At 45.6% G+C, this 15,000-nt stretch overlaps 1 protein-coding gene across 3 annotated transcripts in view; it reads left to right on the top strand.

The window, feature by feature from the left end:
- nr1i2 (nuclear receptor subfamily 1, group I, member 2) overlaps window positions 1–15,000 on the top strand; it is a 61,606-nt gene that overhangs the window by 285 nt on the left and 46,321 nt on the right. For 2 of the 3 annotated variants that reach the window (XM_080537207.1, XM_080537208.1), the window contains exons 2-6: window positions 6,432–6,634; window positions 11,502–11,632; window positions 12,493–12,662; window positions 12,955–13,289; window positions 13,774–13,949. In XM_080537207.1, the coding sequence (XP_080393333.1) occupies window positions 6,450–6,634; window positions 11,502–11,632; window positions 12,493–12,662; window positions 12,955–13,289; window positions 13,774–13,949 (997 nt within the window). In that variant the 5' untranslated portion in view covers window positions 6,432–6,449. The remainder of the gene's footprint in view (window positions 1–6,431; window positions 6,635–11,501; window positions 11,633–12,492; window positions 12,663–12,954; window positions 13,290–13,773; window positions 13,950–15,000) is intronic. The other variant, XM_080537209.1, reaches the window with a different exon arrangement.

Below are 15,000 nucleotides of genomic sequence, written 5' to 3'. Positions count from 1 at the left end.
GTTTTATGATTTATTAGGTCGATGGGTTTTACGATGATTTCGCTACAGAGCAGACAGTTTATTAACGAGGAGGAAAAACACTGGAAATCAAGTTACTGTGCATTGTTTGTCATATTTTCTTTCAACATTGATCGATGTTTTCATATTTGAATCCAATGATGTTGCATTATTCTCATTCATAATATGACATGGCAGGGTTGGTTGTCACAGATGACAAGTGTACTACTCAGCAGGACCATGTGTGTCCCAGGGTGGTCTCTGTGTTACAACACATTGGATTAGATTAGATTAGATTAGATTACATTAGGTTAGACTAGATTAGATTAGACTAGACTAGACTAGATTAGATTAGATTAGATTAGATTAGACTAGATTCAACTTTATTGTCATTGCAGAGTACAAGTACCAGACAGCGACATGCAGTTCATTATGACAGATGATGACAGGCCTCAGTGTTCATTATGACAGATGATGACAGGCCTCTCAGTGTTCATTATGACAGATGATGACAGGCCTCAGTGTTCATTATGACAGATGATGACAGGCCTCAGTGTTCATTATGACAGATGATGACAGGCCTCAGTGTTCATTATGACAGATGATGACAGGTCTCAGTGTTCATTATGACAGATGATGACCAGGCCTCAGTGTTCATTATGACAGATGATGACAGGTCTCAGTGTTCATTATGACAGATGATGACAGGCCTCAGTGTTCATTATGACAGATGATGACAGGCCTCTCAGTGTTCATTATGACGGATGATGACAGGCCTCAGTGTTCATTATGACAGATGATGACAGGCCTCTCAGTGTTCATTATGACAGATGATGACAGGTCTCAGTGGTCATTATGACAGATGATGACAGGCCTCAGTGTTCATTATGACAGATGATGACAGGCCTCAGTGTTCATTATGACAGATGATGACAGGTCTCAGTGTTCATTATGACAGATGATGACAGGCCTCAGTGTTCATTATGACAGATGATGACAGGCCTCAGTGTTCATTATGACAGATGATGACAGGTCTCAGTGTTCATTATGACAGATGATGACAGGCCTCAGTGTTCATTATGACAGATGATGACAGGCCTCAGTGTTCATTATGACAGATGATGACAGGCCTCAGTGTTCATTATGACAGATGATGACAGGCCTCAGTGTTCATTATGACAGATGATGACAGGCCTCAGTGTTCATTATGACAGATGATGACAGGTCTCAGTGTTCATTATGACAGATGATGACAGGCCTCAGTGTTCATTATGACAGATGATGACAGGCCTCAGTGTTCATTATGACAGATGATGACAGGTCTCAGTGTTCATTATGACAGATGATGACAGGCCTCTCAGTGTTCATTATGACAGATGATGACAGGCCTCAGTGTTCATTATGACAGATGATGACAGGCCTCAGTGTTCATTATGACAGATGATGACAGGCCTCAGTGTTCATTATGACAGATGATGACAGGTCTCTCAGTGTTCATTATGACAGAGGATGACAGGCCTCTCAGTGTTCATTATGACAGATGATGACAGGCCTCAGTGTTCATTATGACAGATGATGACAGGCCTCAGTGTTCATTATGACAGATGATGACAGGCCTCTCAGTGTTCATTATGACAGATGATGACAGGCCTCAGTGTTCATTATGACAGATGATGACAGGCCTCTCAGTGTTCATTATGACAGATGATGACAGGCCTCTCAGTGTTCATTATGACAGATGATGACAGGCCTCAGTGTTCATTATGACAGATGATGACAGGCCTCAGTGTTCATTATGACAGATGATGATAGGCCTCTCAGTGTTCATTATGACAGATGATGACAGGCCTCAGTGTTCATTATGACAGATGAGGATAGGCCTCTCAGTGTTCATTATGACAGATGATGACAGGCCTCTCAGTGTTCATTATGACAGATGATGACAGGCCTCTCAGTGTTCATTATGACAGATGATGACAGGCCTCTCAGTGTTCATTATGACAGATGATGACAGGCCTCAGTGTTCATTATGACAGATGATGACAGGCCTCAGTGTTCATTATGACAGATGATGACAGGCCTCAGTGTTCATTATGACAGATGATGACAGGCCTCAGTGTTCATTATAACAGATGATGACAGGCCTCTCAGTGTTCATTATGACAGATGATGACAGGCCTCTCAGTGTTCATTATGACAGATGATGACAGGCCTCAGTGTTCATTATGACAGATGATGACAGGCCTCAGTGTTCATTATGACAGATGATGACAGGCCTCAGTGTTCATTATGACAGATGATGACAGGCCTCTCAGTGTTCATTATGACAGATGATGACAGGCCTCTCAGTGTTCATTAAGACAGATGATGACAGGCCTCTCAGTGTTCATTATGACAGATGATGACAGGCCTCAGTGTTCATTATGACAGATGATGACAGGCCTCTCAGTGTTCATTATGACAGATGATGACAGGTCTCAGTGTTCATTATGACAGATGATGACAGGTCTCAGTGTTCATTATGACAGATGATGACAGGCCTCAGTGTTCATTATGACAGATGATGACAGGCCTCAGTGTTCATTATGACAGACGATGACAGGCCTCAGTGTTCATTATGACAGATGATGACAGGCCTCAGTGTTCATTATGACAGATGATGACAGGCCTCAGTGTTCATTATGACAGATCTCAGTGTTCATTATGACAGATGATGACAGGCCTCTCAGTGTTCATTATGACAGATGATGACAGATCTCAGTGTTCATTATGACAGATGATGACAGGCCTCAGTGTTCATTATGACAGATGATGACAGGCCTCTCAGTGTTCATTATGACAGATGATGACAGGCCTCTCAGTGTTCATTATGACAGATGATGACAGGCCTCAGTGTTCATTATGACAGATGATGACAGGCCTCAGTGTTCATTATGACAGATGATGACAGGCCTCAGTGTTCATTATGACAGATGATGACAGGCCTCTCAGTGTTCATTATGACAGATGATGACAGGCCTCAGTGTTCATTATGACAGATGATGACAGGCCTCAGTGTTCATTATGACAGATGATGACAGGCCTCTCAGTGTTCATTATGACAGATGATGACAGGCCTCTCAGTGTTCATTATGACAGATGATGACAGGCCTCAGTGTTCATTATGACAGATGATGACAGGCCTCAGTGTTCATTATGACAGATGATGACAGGCCTCTCAGTGTTCATTATGACAGATGATGACAGGCCTCGGTGTTCATTATGACAGATGATGACAGGTCTCAGTGTTCATTATGACAGATGATGACAGGCCTCAGTGTTCATTATGACAGATGATGACAGGCCTCTCAGTGTTCATTATGACAGATGATGACAGGCCTCGGTGTTCATTATGACAGATGATGACAGGCCTCAGTGTTCATTATGACAGATGATGACAGGCCTCTCAGTGTTCATTATGACAGATGATGACAGGCCTCAGTGTTCATTATGACAGATGATGACAGGTCTCAGTGTTCATTATGACAGATGATGACAGGCCTCAGTGTTCATTATGACAGATGATGACAGGCCTCAGTGTTCATTATGACAGATGATGACAGGCCTCTCAGTGTTCATTATGACAGATGATGACAGGCCTCTCAGTGTTCATTATGACAGATGATGACAGGCCTCAGTGTTCATTATGACAGATGATGACAGGCCTCTCAGTGTTCATTATGACAGATGATGACAGGCCTCAGTGTTCATTATGACAGATGATGACAGGTCTCAGTGTTCATTATGACAGATGATGACAGGCCTCAGTGTTCATTATGACAGATGATGACAGGCCTCAGTGTTCATTATGACAGATGATGACAGGCCTCTCAGTGTTCATTATGACAGATGATGACAGGCCTCTCAGTGTTCATTATGACAGATGATGACAGGTCTCAGTGTTCATTATGACAGATGATGACAGGCCTCTCAGTGTTCATTATGACAGATGATGACAGGCCTCTCAGTGTTCATTATGACAGATGATGACAGGCCTCTCAGTGTTTGGTCAATGTGGTCAAAGTACGGCAGCCTACCACCTACTTCTTATTGCTCATAACACTTTGGACCTCTGGCACCTGCCTCTTGGTTCTGTTAGGCCTATTAAATGTGTTTTTTTTTCCAGTGTGTTTGCCTGGTAAGGTAATGCAAGGCAGGGTCTTTCGTGTGTGTGTGTACGTACTTTGCCCCCTGCCCCCCCCCCTCCCCCCCCCCCCCCACACACACACACACTGTAGCCTGGCACTGTCTCATCTCAGAGCACTTGGAAACATTAAACAACCTGGTGTAGCTGGCTCTGTAGCTGCCTGCTTGGAACAGACTGACGTTTCTGTCAACAGACCTTCATCATGTTTTCTATGTTTATTTATTCCCCTCTGTCTGACCTCTCAGAGAACTGCATTTTATTATTTTCCATTTGTCTTCAGTCAAGAAGACACACAGAGGGCCATTATAGAAAGGTTCTAATAATAATTCAGATTCATTGATTCAAACGGTCTGAATGAATGTGTGAGACGCACTAAGAGGGCCATTAGCAGAGTGGACGACCGGCGGTTAATCACACAGGACACTCAGGGTTCAGAGGAAAACAAAAATGTAGTCTTTTATTAAAAGCCTTCATAAATGCGGTTCCACAGGAAACTCAATAATCATGTTAAAAAGTTAAATGACACACACTTTTACAGTGAAATGTCTTGTGGAGCTCAGAGCAGCAGTCCTATTATTATTGCAGCCCATTATGTGTTCACTAATTGGCCCTGTTGACCAACAGGTAACTTCTGAAAAGACTTGTGGCTGCCATGGTAACGTGGATGGAGAGTATAGGCTGACCACTGTGTGTGTGTGTGTGTGTGTGTGTGTGTAAGAGAGAGAGAGATGTAGAGAGATGTAGAGAGATGTAGAGAGTGTGTGTTCTGCAGTGTGAGTGCGAGCTTCATTCCAGCCTAATGAGTGCTGAGCTGTGTGGGCTGGCTGGTACAGTGTTGTAGAGGCTCCAGGGTCTGACAGCGTGAGCAGGGTGAGTACCTCCTAGTGACTAAGGACACTCTGCTCTTTACATCAGAGGGACTCATGCTTATTCAGGTATTGCTTGTGTGTGTGTGTGTGTCTGTCTGTCTCTCCGTCTGTCTGTCTGTCTGTCTGTCTGTCTGTCAGTGTGTGTGTGTGTGCCTGTGTCTGTGTCTGTCTGTCTCTCTGTCTGTCTGTCTGTCTGTCTGTCTGTCTGTCTGTCTGTCTATCAGTGTGTGTGTGTGTGTGTGTGCCTGTGTCTGTCTGTCTCTCTGTCTGTCTGTCTGTCTGTCTGTCAGTGTGTGTGTGTGCCTGTGTCTGTGTGTCTCTCTGTCTGTCTGTCTGTCTGTCTGTCTATCAGTGTGTGTGTGTGTGTGTGTGTGTGTGTGTGTCTGTGTCTGTGTCTGTGTCTGTCTGTCTCTCTGTCTGTCTGTCTATCAGTGTGTGTGTGTGTGTGTGTGTGTGTGTGTGTGTGTGTTTCTGTATATAGGTCACGTAGTTCATTGGGAACATCCGTTTGTGTCAGCTTTACTTTTGGTGCCAGAATCATAGAATGTTCTGTGCACTTCTCTGCGTCGTCTCAACTTCTCAGAACAAAGCCACACCAGTCTAAATGGTTAGGGGGCGTATTCAAATATTCAAACGCTTACAGTTTTTCTGTCTTCTTTTGACACACACAGCCCAGACATGATTGTGAATAGTAGCCTAGGTAGTGTCTGACGGGCATGGTTTAAGTCTGTTTTACCTATATTTCATTCAGACCACCATATCAAAGCTTTTACATCATATTGTGACGATAAAACCGTATTGAGTTATATTGTGTTTCTATGTTCACCCGTCTCAGTCTATCACAGACACTCACGTTTTCATATCGTTGTACTTCTTCTTAGCGTTAAATTGATCATTTTTGCTCTTTTATAAGTGTAAGTGAGCTGAGCCACGTGTGTGCAGGGATTTGTCAGTTAGACATCTCTGATCAGTACGAGATTCTCACACACACACACACACACACACACACACACAAGTGAAATGTCAATTTGCCGCGGATGAGATGAAGAGAACACCGAAACAGTGGATTACAAAAACAGAATAGAATAATGTGTATGCTGATGATGAACTCTCTAACCTCTAACATGGGGTTGCTGAAAGTTGCTTACGGTGGTCTGAGAGATGATGATGAAACAAGTCTGTCTGTGTAAAAGAAACGACAACAAATCTGGTCATGTAATCAGCTTTCTTTCGTCTTGTATGTCATAGTTGGTCAGTCCTTTAGATTTGTCTCTGTTTGTCTTTATTTGAATTGAATTAGACATTGAATAGGCTTACAGTATACAGCTGATCACTCCATCACAGTCCCCATGGTAATGGATCTGTGGCCTCTGTTACAGCGCCCCTCGCAGGTCAGGATGAGTAAGGACGTCCTCAGTGACCAGGCCGCCTCTCTGACCTCTGCAGAGGAAGAGGAGGATGAGGAAGAGGATGAGAAGGAGGAGGATGAGGAAGAGTCCAAGGTGTGTCAGGTGTGTGGCGACCGGGCCTCGGGGTACCACTTCAACGCCCTGACGTGTGAAGGCTGTAAAGGCTTCTTCAGGTAAGTGTTAACACACACACAGTCACACACACACACACACACACACACACACACACACACACACACACACACGCGCCTGCATACACACACACACACACACCTGCATAGACACACACACACACACACACACACACACACGCCTGCATACACACACACACGCACAGTGTAGTGTTAGGAGTAGCTTGCCATTTCGAGAGAAACATCTGTTTTGTGTGTGTGTGTCGAGGAGGAGGAGTTATAAGAAGGAAGTCAGGGTGTCGTCGTTGGTATGGTAATAGTTACCGTGGTTACCGCCAGCTACCAAGCAACAGTAGGAGGGACAGATGAGGGAGAAGAAGAGGGGGTTGTTGTTGTAGAGATGTAACCATGTCCTTGTCCCTTCTACTCTGTGTTCTAGTGACAATACACGTGTCCTTTGTGTGTCTCTGACGGAGACTCAGACAGTCCTTTCTCTCCCAGAACAATGAATGGTCCCAGCTCCAGGTAGTCTGACACGGTCCAGAACAATGGTCCCAGCTCCAGGTAGTCTGACTGGGAACACCCCCAGAAACACCTCATGTTCCTCCAGGCTCTCAGTGGTTCTCCAATGGAGGTAAAAGCAGAGACCCATTAAAGCACCTCCACCAGTGAGAGGTCAGATGCTCTTCCCAACCCATGGACACATTGGGATTGATTGATTGGTGGTTGGTTGGTTGGTTGGTTGGTGGTCGTGGTAGCCTGTTGGATAGCAGCAGTAACGTGCAGTGAGGTCAATGGTTGGGGAGGCAGATTGACACACAACACACAACAGCAGTTTAACCATAGCCTTTATATTTTCTTTACATTATCAACAAGACCACTTAGATCAATCTCACACTCGTCAGAAGCAATTTTCAGAAGCTGATTCTTAGAGCAACGATCCAAAACCTCCTTACATGTAGCAGCAACAAGAGCCTCTATCCCTGCCATGATACCTTGACTATTCGGTTGTTAAGTCGTGACGTGTTTCCGGGTCCAAAGTTGGCTGAGGCGCTCTCTTCGAAATGCTTCAGTAATAATAATAATTCATTATATTTGTATAGCGCTTTTCCGAGGCTCAAAGACCCTGACAATATGGGGAAAATGGGAAAGTGCTGCTGTGTCCCTTGTTGTATGAATAGATCCCAGTCTAAAAAACGATTGAACTGTCATTCTACCGCTGTAGTACACTGGTACTCTGGTGCTGTAGTACACTGGTACTCTGGTGCTTTAGTACTCTGGTACTCTGGTGCTGTAGTACACTGGTACTCTGGTGCTTTAGTACTCTGGTACTCTGGTGCTTTAGTACACTGGTACTCTGGTGCTTTAGTACACTGGTACTCTGCTGCTTTAGTACACTGGTACTCTGGTGCTTTAGTACACTGGTACTCTGGTGCTGTAGTACACTGGTACTCTGGTGCTTTAGTACACTGGTACTCTGGTGCTTTAGTACACTGGTACTCTGGTGCTTTAGTACACTGGTACTCTGGTGCTTTAGTACACTGGTACTCTGGTGCTTTAGTACACTGGTACTCTGGTGCTTTAGTACACTGGTACTCTGGTGCTTTAGTACACTGGTACTATGGTGCTTTAGTACACTGGTACTCTGGTGCTTTAGTACACTGGTACTCTGGTGCTTTAGTACACTGGTACTCTGGTGCGGGGAATTTCTGGTTTGGACCCGGAAATTGCTAAACGTCACGTTTGACGTCAGACTTAACAACCGAATACCTTGACTATTGGTAAACCTCAGGAGTCAGGAATGTAGGCGACTTCATCACCAAACCAACCGCCGCGACCCGGTTTGTGAACCCACAGAGAAAACACACGGTGACCGCAGGACCAAACTCTCCTGACCAAAACAACAACCAAATCAACTTTACTCTCCAAAATGCATCTCCCAACACAGTGTGCTGAACGTACATATATCCATATGCCTCAGCCAACACCCAGACACTGGCCCTGGCTATCAGAGCCAGATTTACACACATGAACCCGATAGAGGTTCAGCTTAAATTCACCATTCAATTGGCAGGTTGCACAATACTATTGGCGACCCTATGTTTCATATTTCATATCAGCATTCTTTGCACACGCATACAGGTAACACACACATACAGGTAACACACACATACAGGTAACACACACATACAGGTATCACACACATACACAGGGCTGCCAAGTCTCACGCAATCACCGTGAGACACACGCATTTCAACCAGTTCTCACGCTCTCACGCCACATCTCTATTTCTCACGGCGAGTTTTTTTTTGTTGAAATTCCTTGAAAGAAAGCTACCGGACATGAGTTTCGTGGCATCTTTCTGCACGCGCGTTAACTTGAGTCTGCAATCGAAGCGGCAGGCGAGCGCTGATGGAAGAACCTGTGTTCACGCGAGCTGCAAGAACGTAGCAAGCAGTGTTGCCAGATTGGGCTACTTTTGGTCACACTGGACGGGTGGATTCGGCAGCTTTTAGACTGGTTGGGCTGGACATTGTCAATTCCGTCTGGCAACCGTGGTAGCAAAATATGTGCATACATTACAACATCGTATCTGGTAGCCTACTGGACTGGGTTGCACCAATATGGCGTAAGTCATTACTAAATGCAGGCATTTAGTAGTTACTAAACCCCTAGTTGTTACTAGCTAGTTTCAAACTAGTTGTTTACTAATTTCGGTTGCACCACGCCAATCTTTTGCCAATCTTAGCTAGTAAATACTCCGTTTTGGTAACTGTTTTTTGTTTCTCTACTGTAACATAACCAGGTACATTAATAATAATAATAATTATTAATAATTACAATTTACAATACAAATACAACAATTGGGGGTCCCTCAAAAAAAATGTGGGCGCGCCATGCGCGCACAAAATCACCCACCAAGCCCTCATTTTGACCCAGGAAAAACCCTGGTATGTACTGTATAACATGATAGCCATCTATGAGCAATGCACTGTATATAAGATGATGACCACGGGTCTTTCTGCTGCTGACCAAGGGGCTGAGTCCTGTTGATGGGGCCAATTTTTTCTTTTAGAGTCTGTAGGCTACTGTATTTGTTTATTAAGATTTCATAAATATGATATATTGTCTGAATTTTTTTCTTGTTTTATAAAATGTTAATTATTTTCATTTCTTGTGCTGGTTTATTATGAACAACATGTAAAATTGCAGGAAACTAGCACAAATAATTGTGTGGGAGAGAGGGGCCGCCGCTGCCAAAACGTGCACAGTTTTGGGTCGCTCCACCGCCAAAAAATCTCACTCAAAACTTTTGGTGAAACTTGGCAGCCCTGCACATACAGGTAACACACATACAGGTAACACACACACAGGTAACACACATACAGGTAACACACACACACACACAGGTAACACACACATACAGGTAACACACACATACAGGTAACCCACACATACAGGTAACACACATAACTAATGTATTCGATTCACGTTTTATAGCCAATTGCAGTTCCACTATTCATACTCATTCAACACAAATGAACATCTATATTGCATGGTCTTACCTTTACCTGTAAATGAAGTAAATATCCTAAAAAACATCTCTGTTCCCGCTACAGTGGTATGGCTAGCTATGCTACAGTGGTATGGCTAGCTATGCTACAGTGGTATGGCTAGCTATGCTACAGTGGTACGGCTAGCTCTGCGTTGACAGCCAGGGAGTTGCAGTACCATCTGAAACAAGTGTTATTTTCTGTCCCTTTGTTTGAAGTAGGCTAGGTCCTTAAGCTCAGGCGTTGGTCTGCCGTTGTTTATCCCTGTCTTGATTGAAAGTCACATTTGGAGACATCTTTAAGGTTAAATATACGGTAATGCTTTCCATTTTTTTCAGCGCTGGAAGTTTTTTTGCTAGAAAGCTGGCTAACATGGAGGGAGAACGAGCGTCAGTTACGTGGCTCAGTAGAGTTGTGTTGAACACACGGCCCTCAGTGAAGCAGACGCGATAGCTGCCGCCCCTCTGGTGCTTTGTCATTGCTGTTTCTTTTTGTCTTTTTTTTTTTTTTTATTGTGATAGAGACAGTAGAGATATGACAGGAAGGATGGGTGAGAGAGAGAGAGAAGGGATGACATGCAGGATATGTCTGCGGCCGGAATCGAACCGGGAACCCTGCGGTTACATGGTCAACGCTTAGTCCACGACTACGCCACCTAAGCGACCCTTCATTGCTGTTTCTAACAGGCACACTTGTTGCCCGCGCTCCATTCAGTCTCTGAGGAGGGGGGGGTGCAGAACTCGTCACTGCCGAACAGTGGTGTAGTCTAGTTTTTCCTAGTGGGTATACTGTGATTTTCCCCTCCCAGCCTCATATCGTTCATTTCGGGACATTTCGCTCCCTGTCTAACGTTATATATATATAACATTACGTGTTATAAGGCTGATCTGCGCATGATAGTGCTGCATTTTGACATATTTCATGTCTCCCCCATGTTGATGGTATATGACGCTATAGTCAGTCCCAATGGTCCAAAAGTCAAGTGCTTCGTAACACAGACGGGGTGAATTTGATGAATGAAAGTGTGAAAGTTCTGTCACAAAACGCTGTTACGTATCCTCGCACATGTTTAAGTGGGTATATGGGAATCCTTGGCCGTTCCTAGTGGGTATACGGCGTAGTCCTGCGTATCACCTAGACTACACCACTGATGCCGCACTTCTTGCCTCCCCCTGTATTTGCAGTGGATCTGCGCACATTTCGACCATAAAAAACGAACGGAATCGAATTGGAATAATACAGAAATTACATTCATAACACAAATCAGTGGGAAAATCATAATATTTGTGTGTGTGTGCGTGTGTGTGTGTGCGTGTGTGTGTGTGTGTGTCTCCCTGTCACTCATGTCGTCTCAGGCGTGCCATGAAGCGCTCGACAAGGTTCCACTGCCCCCTCCGCAACGCCTGTCTGGTAACCAAGAGCAACCGCCGGCAGTGCCAATCCTGCCGACTCCGCAAGTGCCAGTCCATAGGCATGCTCAAAGAGCGTGAGTTTACACACACACGCACACATACGCACGCACGCACGCACACACGCACACACGCACGCACGCACGCACGCACACACACACACACACACACACACACACACACACACACACATAAATGGGTGGGGGTAGGTGGAAGGTGGGATGGAGTCAAGATAGTGTAATAAGCCATTTTGTAATTTCCTCTCTGTATGAACGAGAAAGAGAGAGAGGGAGGGGTTCATTTCTCAGAGAGAAACACACACACACACACACACACACACACACACAGGGTGTGATAGAGAATCACACACAAGGACATATACGTAGGACACACACACACACACACACACACACACACACACACACACACAGACAGTGAAACGAAGAGATTTACATGCCAAAGCTGACACAGCTTCTGTGGGTGAAGGTATAAATATGTTCTGGCTGAACCAGTCCTGCGGTGGCATCAAAGATCAGACACCCTGTGTGTGTCTGTGTGTGTGTGCATGTGTGTGTGTGTGTGTGGGTGTGTGTGTGTGTGTCTGTGTGTGTGTGTGTGTGTGTGTGTGTGTGTGTGTGTGTGAGTGTGTGTGTGTGTGTGTGTGTGTGTGTGTGTGGGTGTGTGTGTGTCTGTGTGTGTGAGATAATAACACAGATTGGGGTCAGACATTCTTTGTGAGATCAGGTGCTCACACACACATACACACACACACACACACATACACACATACACACACACACACACACACACACACACATACACACACACACACACACACACATACACACACACACACACACTCACACACAAATACAGTATCAAGGACAGGTTTAGGCTTGTGTTTAACATGGTGACTTCCTGCTCTCCGTTGCCATAGTGATCATGTCTGATGATGCGGTGGAGAAGAGGCGGAGCCAGATCAGGAGGAAGAAGATGGGGGAGGTCCCTCTGCTCCTCTCCCCCCAGCAGGAAGACATCATACAGGAAATGGTCAACGCCCACCTCAAGACCTTCGACGCCACCTGCTCCCAATTCAATGAGTTTCGGGTGTGTGTGTGTGTGTGTGTTTTTTTTTCTGTGTGTGTGTGTGTGTGTTTTTCTGTGTGTGTGTGCGTTTTTTTTTTCTTCTGTGTGTGTGTTTGTGTGTGTGTGTGTGTGTGTGTGTTTTTCTTTCTGTGTGTGTGTGTGTGTGTGTGTGTGTGTTTTCTCTGTGTGTGTGTGTGTGTGTGTGTGTGTGTGTGTGTATATGCATGTCTATAACCAGATCTGCGTTGTGTCTGACTAAGTCTGTGTGTGTGTGTGTGTGTGTGTGTGTGTGTGTGTGTGTGTGGTGTTTCAGCCCCTGGACAGAAACCGCAACCCCATGTTTGTGTACAACCAGTCTGTTAGCAAACCACTGACCAGACGTCAAACCTCCTCTAACCAGAGAAGAAACAACTTACCACCTTCCTCTCGCTCTATCTCCTCCCCCACCACCACCTCCTCCTCCTCCCTCTCCCCCTCTTCTGCCTCTTCCTCACGCTGTGTGGTGGAGGGAGAGGAGGAGAAGGAGGAGAGGAGCAAGGGAGGAAGGAACGAGGGAGGAGTGTTCACCACGCTGCCTCACGTGATCGACGTCACCACCCACATGATCCAGAACATCATCAACTTTGCCAAAGCGCTGCCTTGCTTCAGGTGTGTGTGTGTGTGTGTGCGTGGGTGTGTGTGCGTGGGTGTGTGTGTGTGGGTGTGTGTGTGTGTGTGTGTGTGTCCTACGTATATGTCCTTGTGTGTGATTCTCTATCACACCCTGGGTGTGTGTGTGTGTGTGTGTTTCTCTCTCACTCCCTGTGTGTGTGTGTGTGTGTCCTACGTATATGTCCTTGTGTGTGATTCTCTATCACACCCTGTGTGTGTGTGTGTGTGTGTTTCTCTCTCACTCCCTGTGTGTGTGGGTGTGTGTGTGTGTGTGTGTCCTACGTATATGTCCTTGTGTGTGATTCTCTATCACACTCTGTGTGTGTGTGTGTGTGTGTTTCTCTCTCACTCCCTGTGTGTGTGTGTGTGTGTGTGTGTGTGTGTGTGTGTTTCTCTCTCACACCCTGTGTGTGTGTGTGTGTTTCTCTCTCACACCCTGTGTGTGTGTGTGTGTGTGTGTGTGTGTGTGTTCGTCCGGTAGGTCCCTGGCCATCGAGGACCAGATCAGTCTGTTGAAAGGCGCCACGTTTGAGATGGTCCAGATCCGCTTCAACATGATGTTCAACGTCCAGACGGGCCTCTGGGAGTGCGGCCCTCTCTGCTACTGCATGGACGACGCTGTCCGAGGTGGGTCAGCGCCGAGGGAGGTTGGCGGAGGTAGGAATCGGAGGACAGGCTCATCTGTAACGCATGGAGCGGACCTGGGAGTGGTACCAAACACATGTGGAGAAGGGTTAGGGTTAGGGTTAGGGTTGAGGAGGTCAGGGGTGACCTGGTGGGGGGGGGTTAGGGTTAGGGTTAGGGTTGAGGGTTAGGGTTGAGGGTTAGGGTTGAGGGTTAGGGTTAGGGTTGAGGGTTAGGGTTAGGGTTGAGGAGGTCAGGGGTGACCTGGTGGGGGGGGGTGCGAGGGAGGATAGGTGCATGGTGGGATGGAGGTCAAGACAATAAGCCCCCCCCCCCACACACACACACACACACACACACACACACACACACACACACACACACACACACACACACACACACACACAGAGACACAGTTGCATTCCAAAGCTGACATGGTTCCTGTGGGTGAAGGTAGAGCCGCTGTGCGTGGAACAGAAAGTGGCTGAACCAGTCCTGCTGTGTCCTCGAAGACTGGAAGGCAGTCAGGCATTCTTTGTCACTGTCTGTACATGTATGTACTGCCTGTCTGTCTGTCTGCCTGCCTGCCTGCCTGTCTGTCTGTCTGCCTGCCTGCCTGCCTGTCTGTCTGTCTGCCTGCCTGCCTGCCAGCCTGCCTGCCTGCCTGTCTCTCTATGTATGTAGTCTCTGTCTGTCTGTCTGTCTGTCTGTCTCTCTGTCTGTCTGTCTCTCTGCCTGTCTGCATGTCTGTCTGTCTGTCTGTTTGTCTGTCTGTCTGTTTGTCTGCCTGCCTGCCTGTCTGTCTGTCAGTCAGTCTGTCATTTTTTTCACTTTATTATTTTTTATAATTGTTATCATTCTATGATCATTCTATCATCCTATAGTATAATATGATATATTATTATCATTCTAAGGGAGAAAAAAATAAAGTGAAAAAAATGAACATATGTTCTTTTTTTCATTTTTTTTCACTAATTTGTTTTTCTAATTGTTCTCATTCTACGATCTATGATCTATGATTCTATAGTATAATATTATATATTATTATCATTCTAAGAAAAAAAAAAGAAAAAAAAAAGAACAC

Source organism: Nansenia antarctica, assembly GCF_963989245.1.
Source record: "Nansenia antarctica genome assembly, chromosome: 7".
Classification (NCBI taxonomy): Eukaryota; Metazoa; Chordata; class Actinopteri; order Argentiniformes; family Microstomatidae; genus Nansenia; species Nansenia antarctica.
Note: the sequence above shows the minus strand (reverse complement) of the source record. Positions and strands in the feature narration are given on the sequence as shown.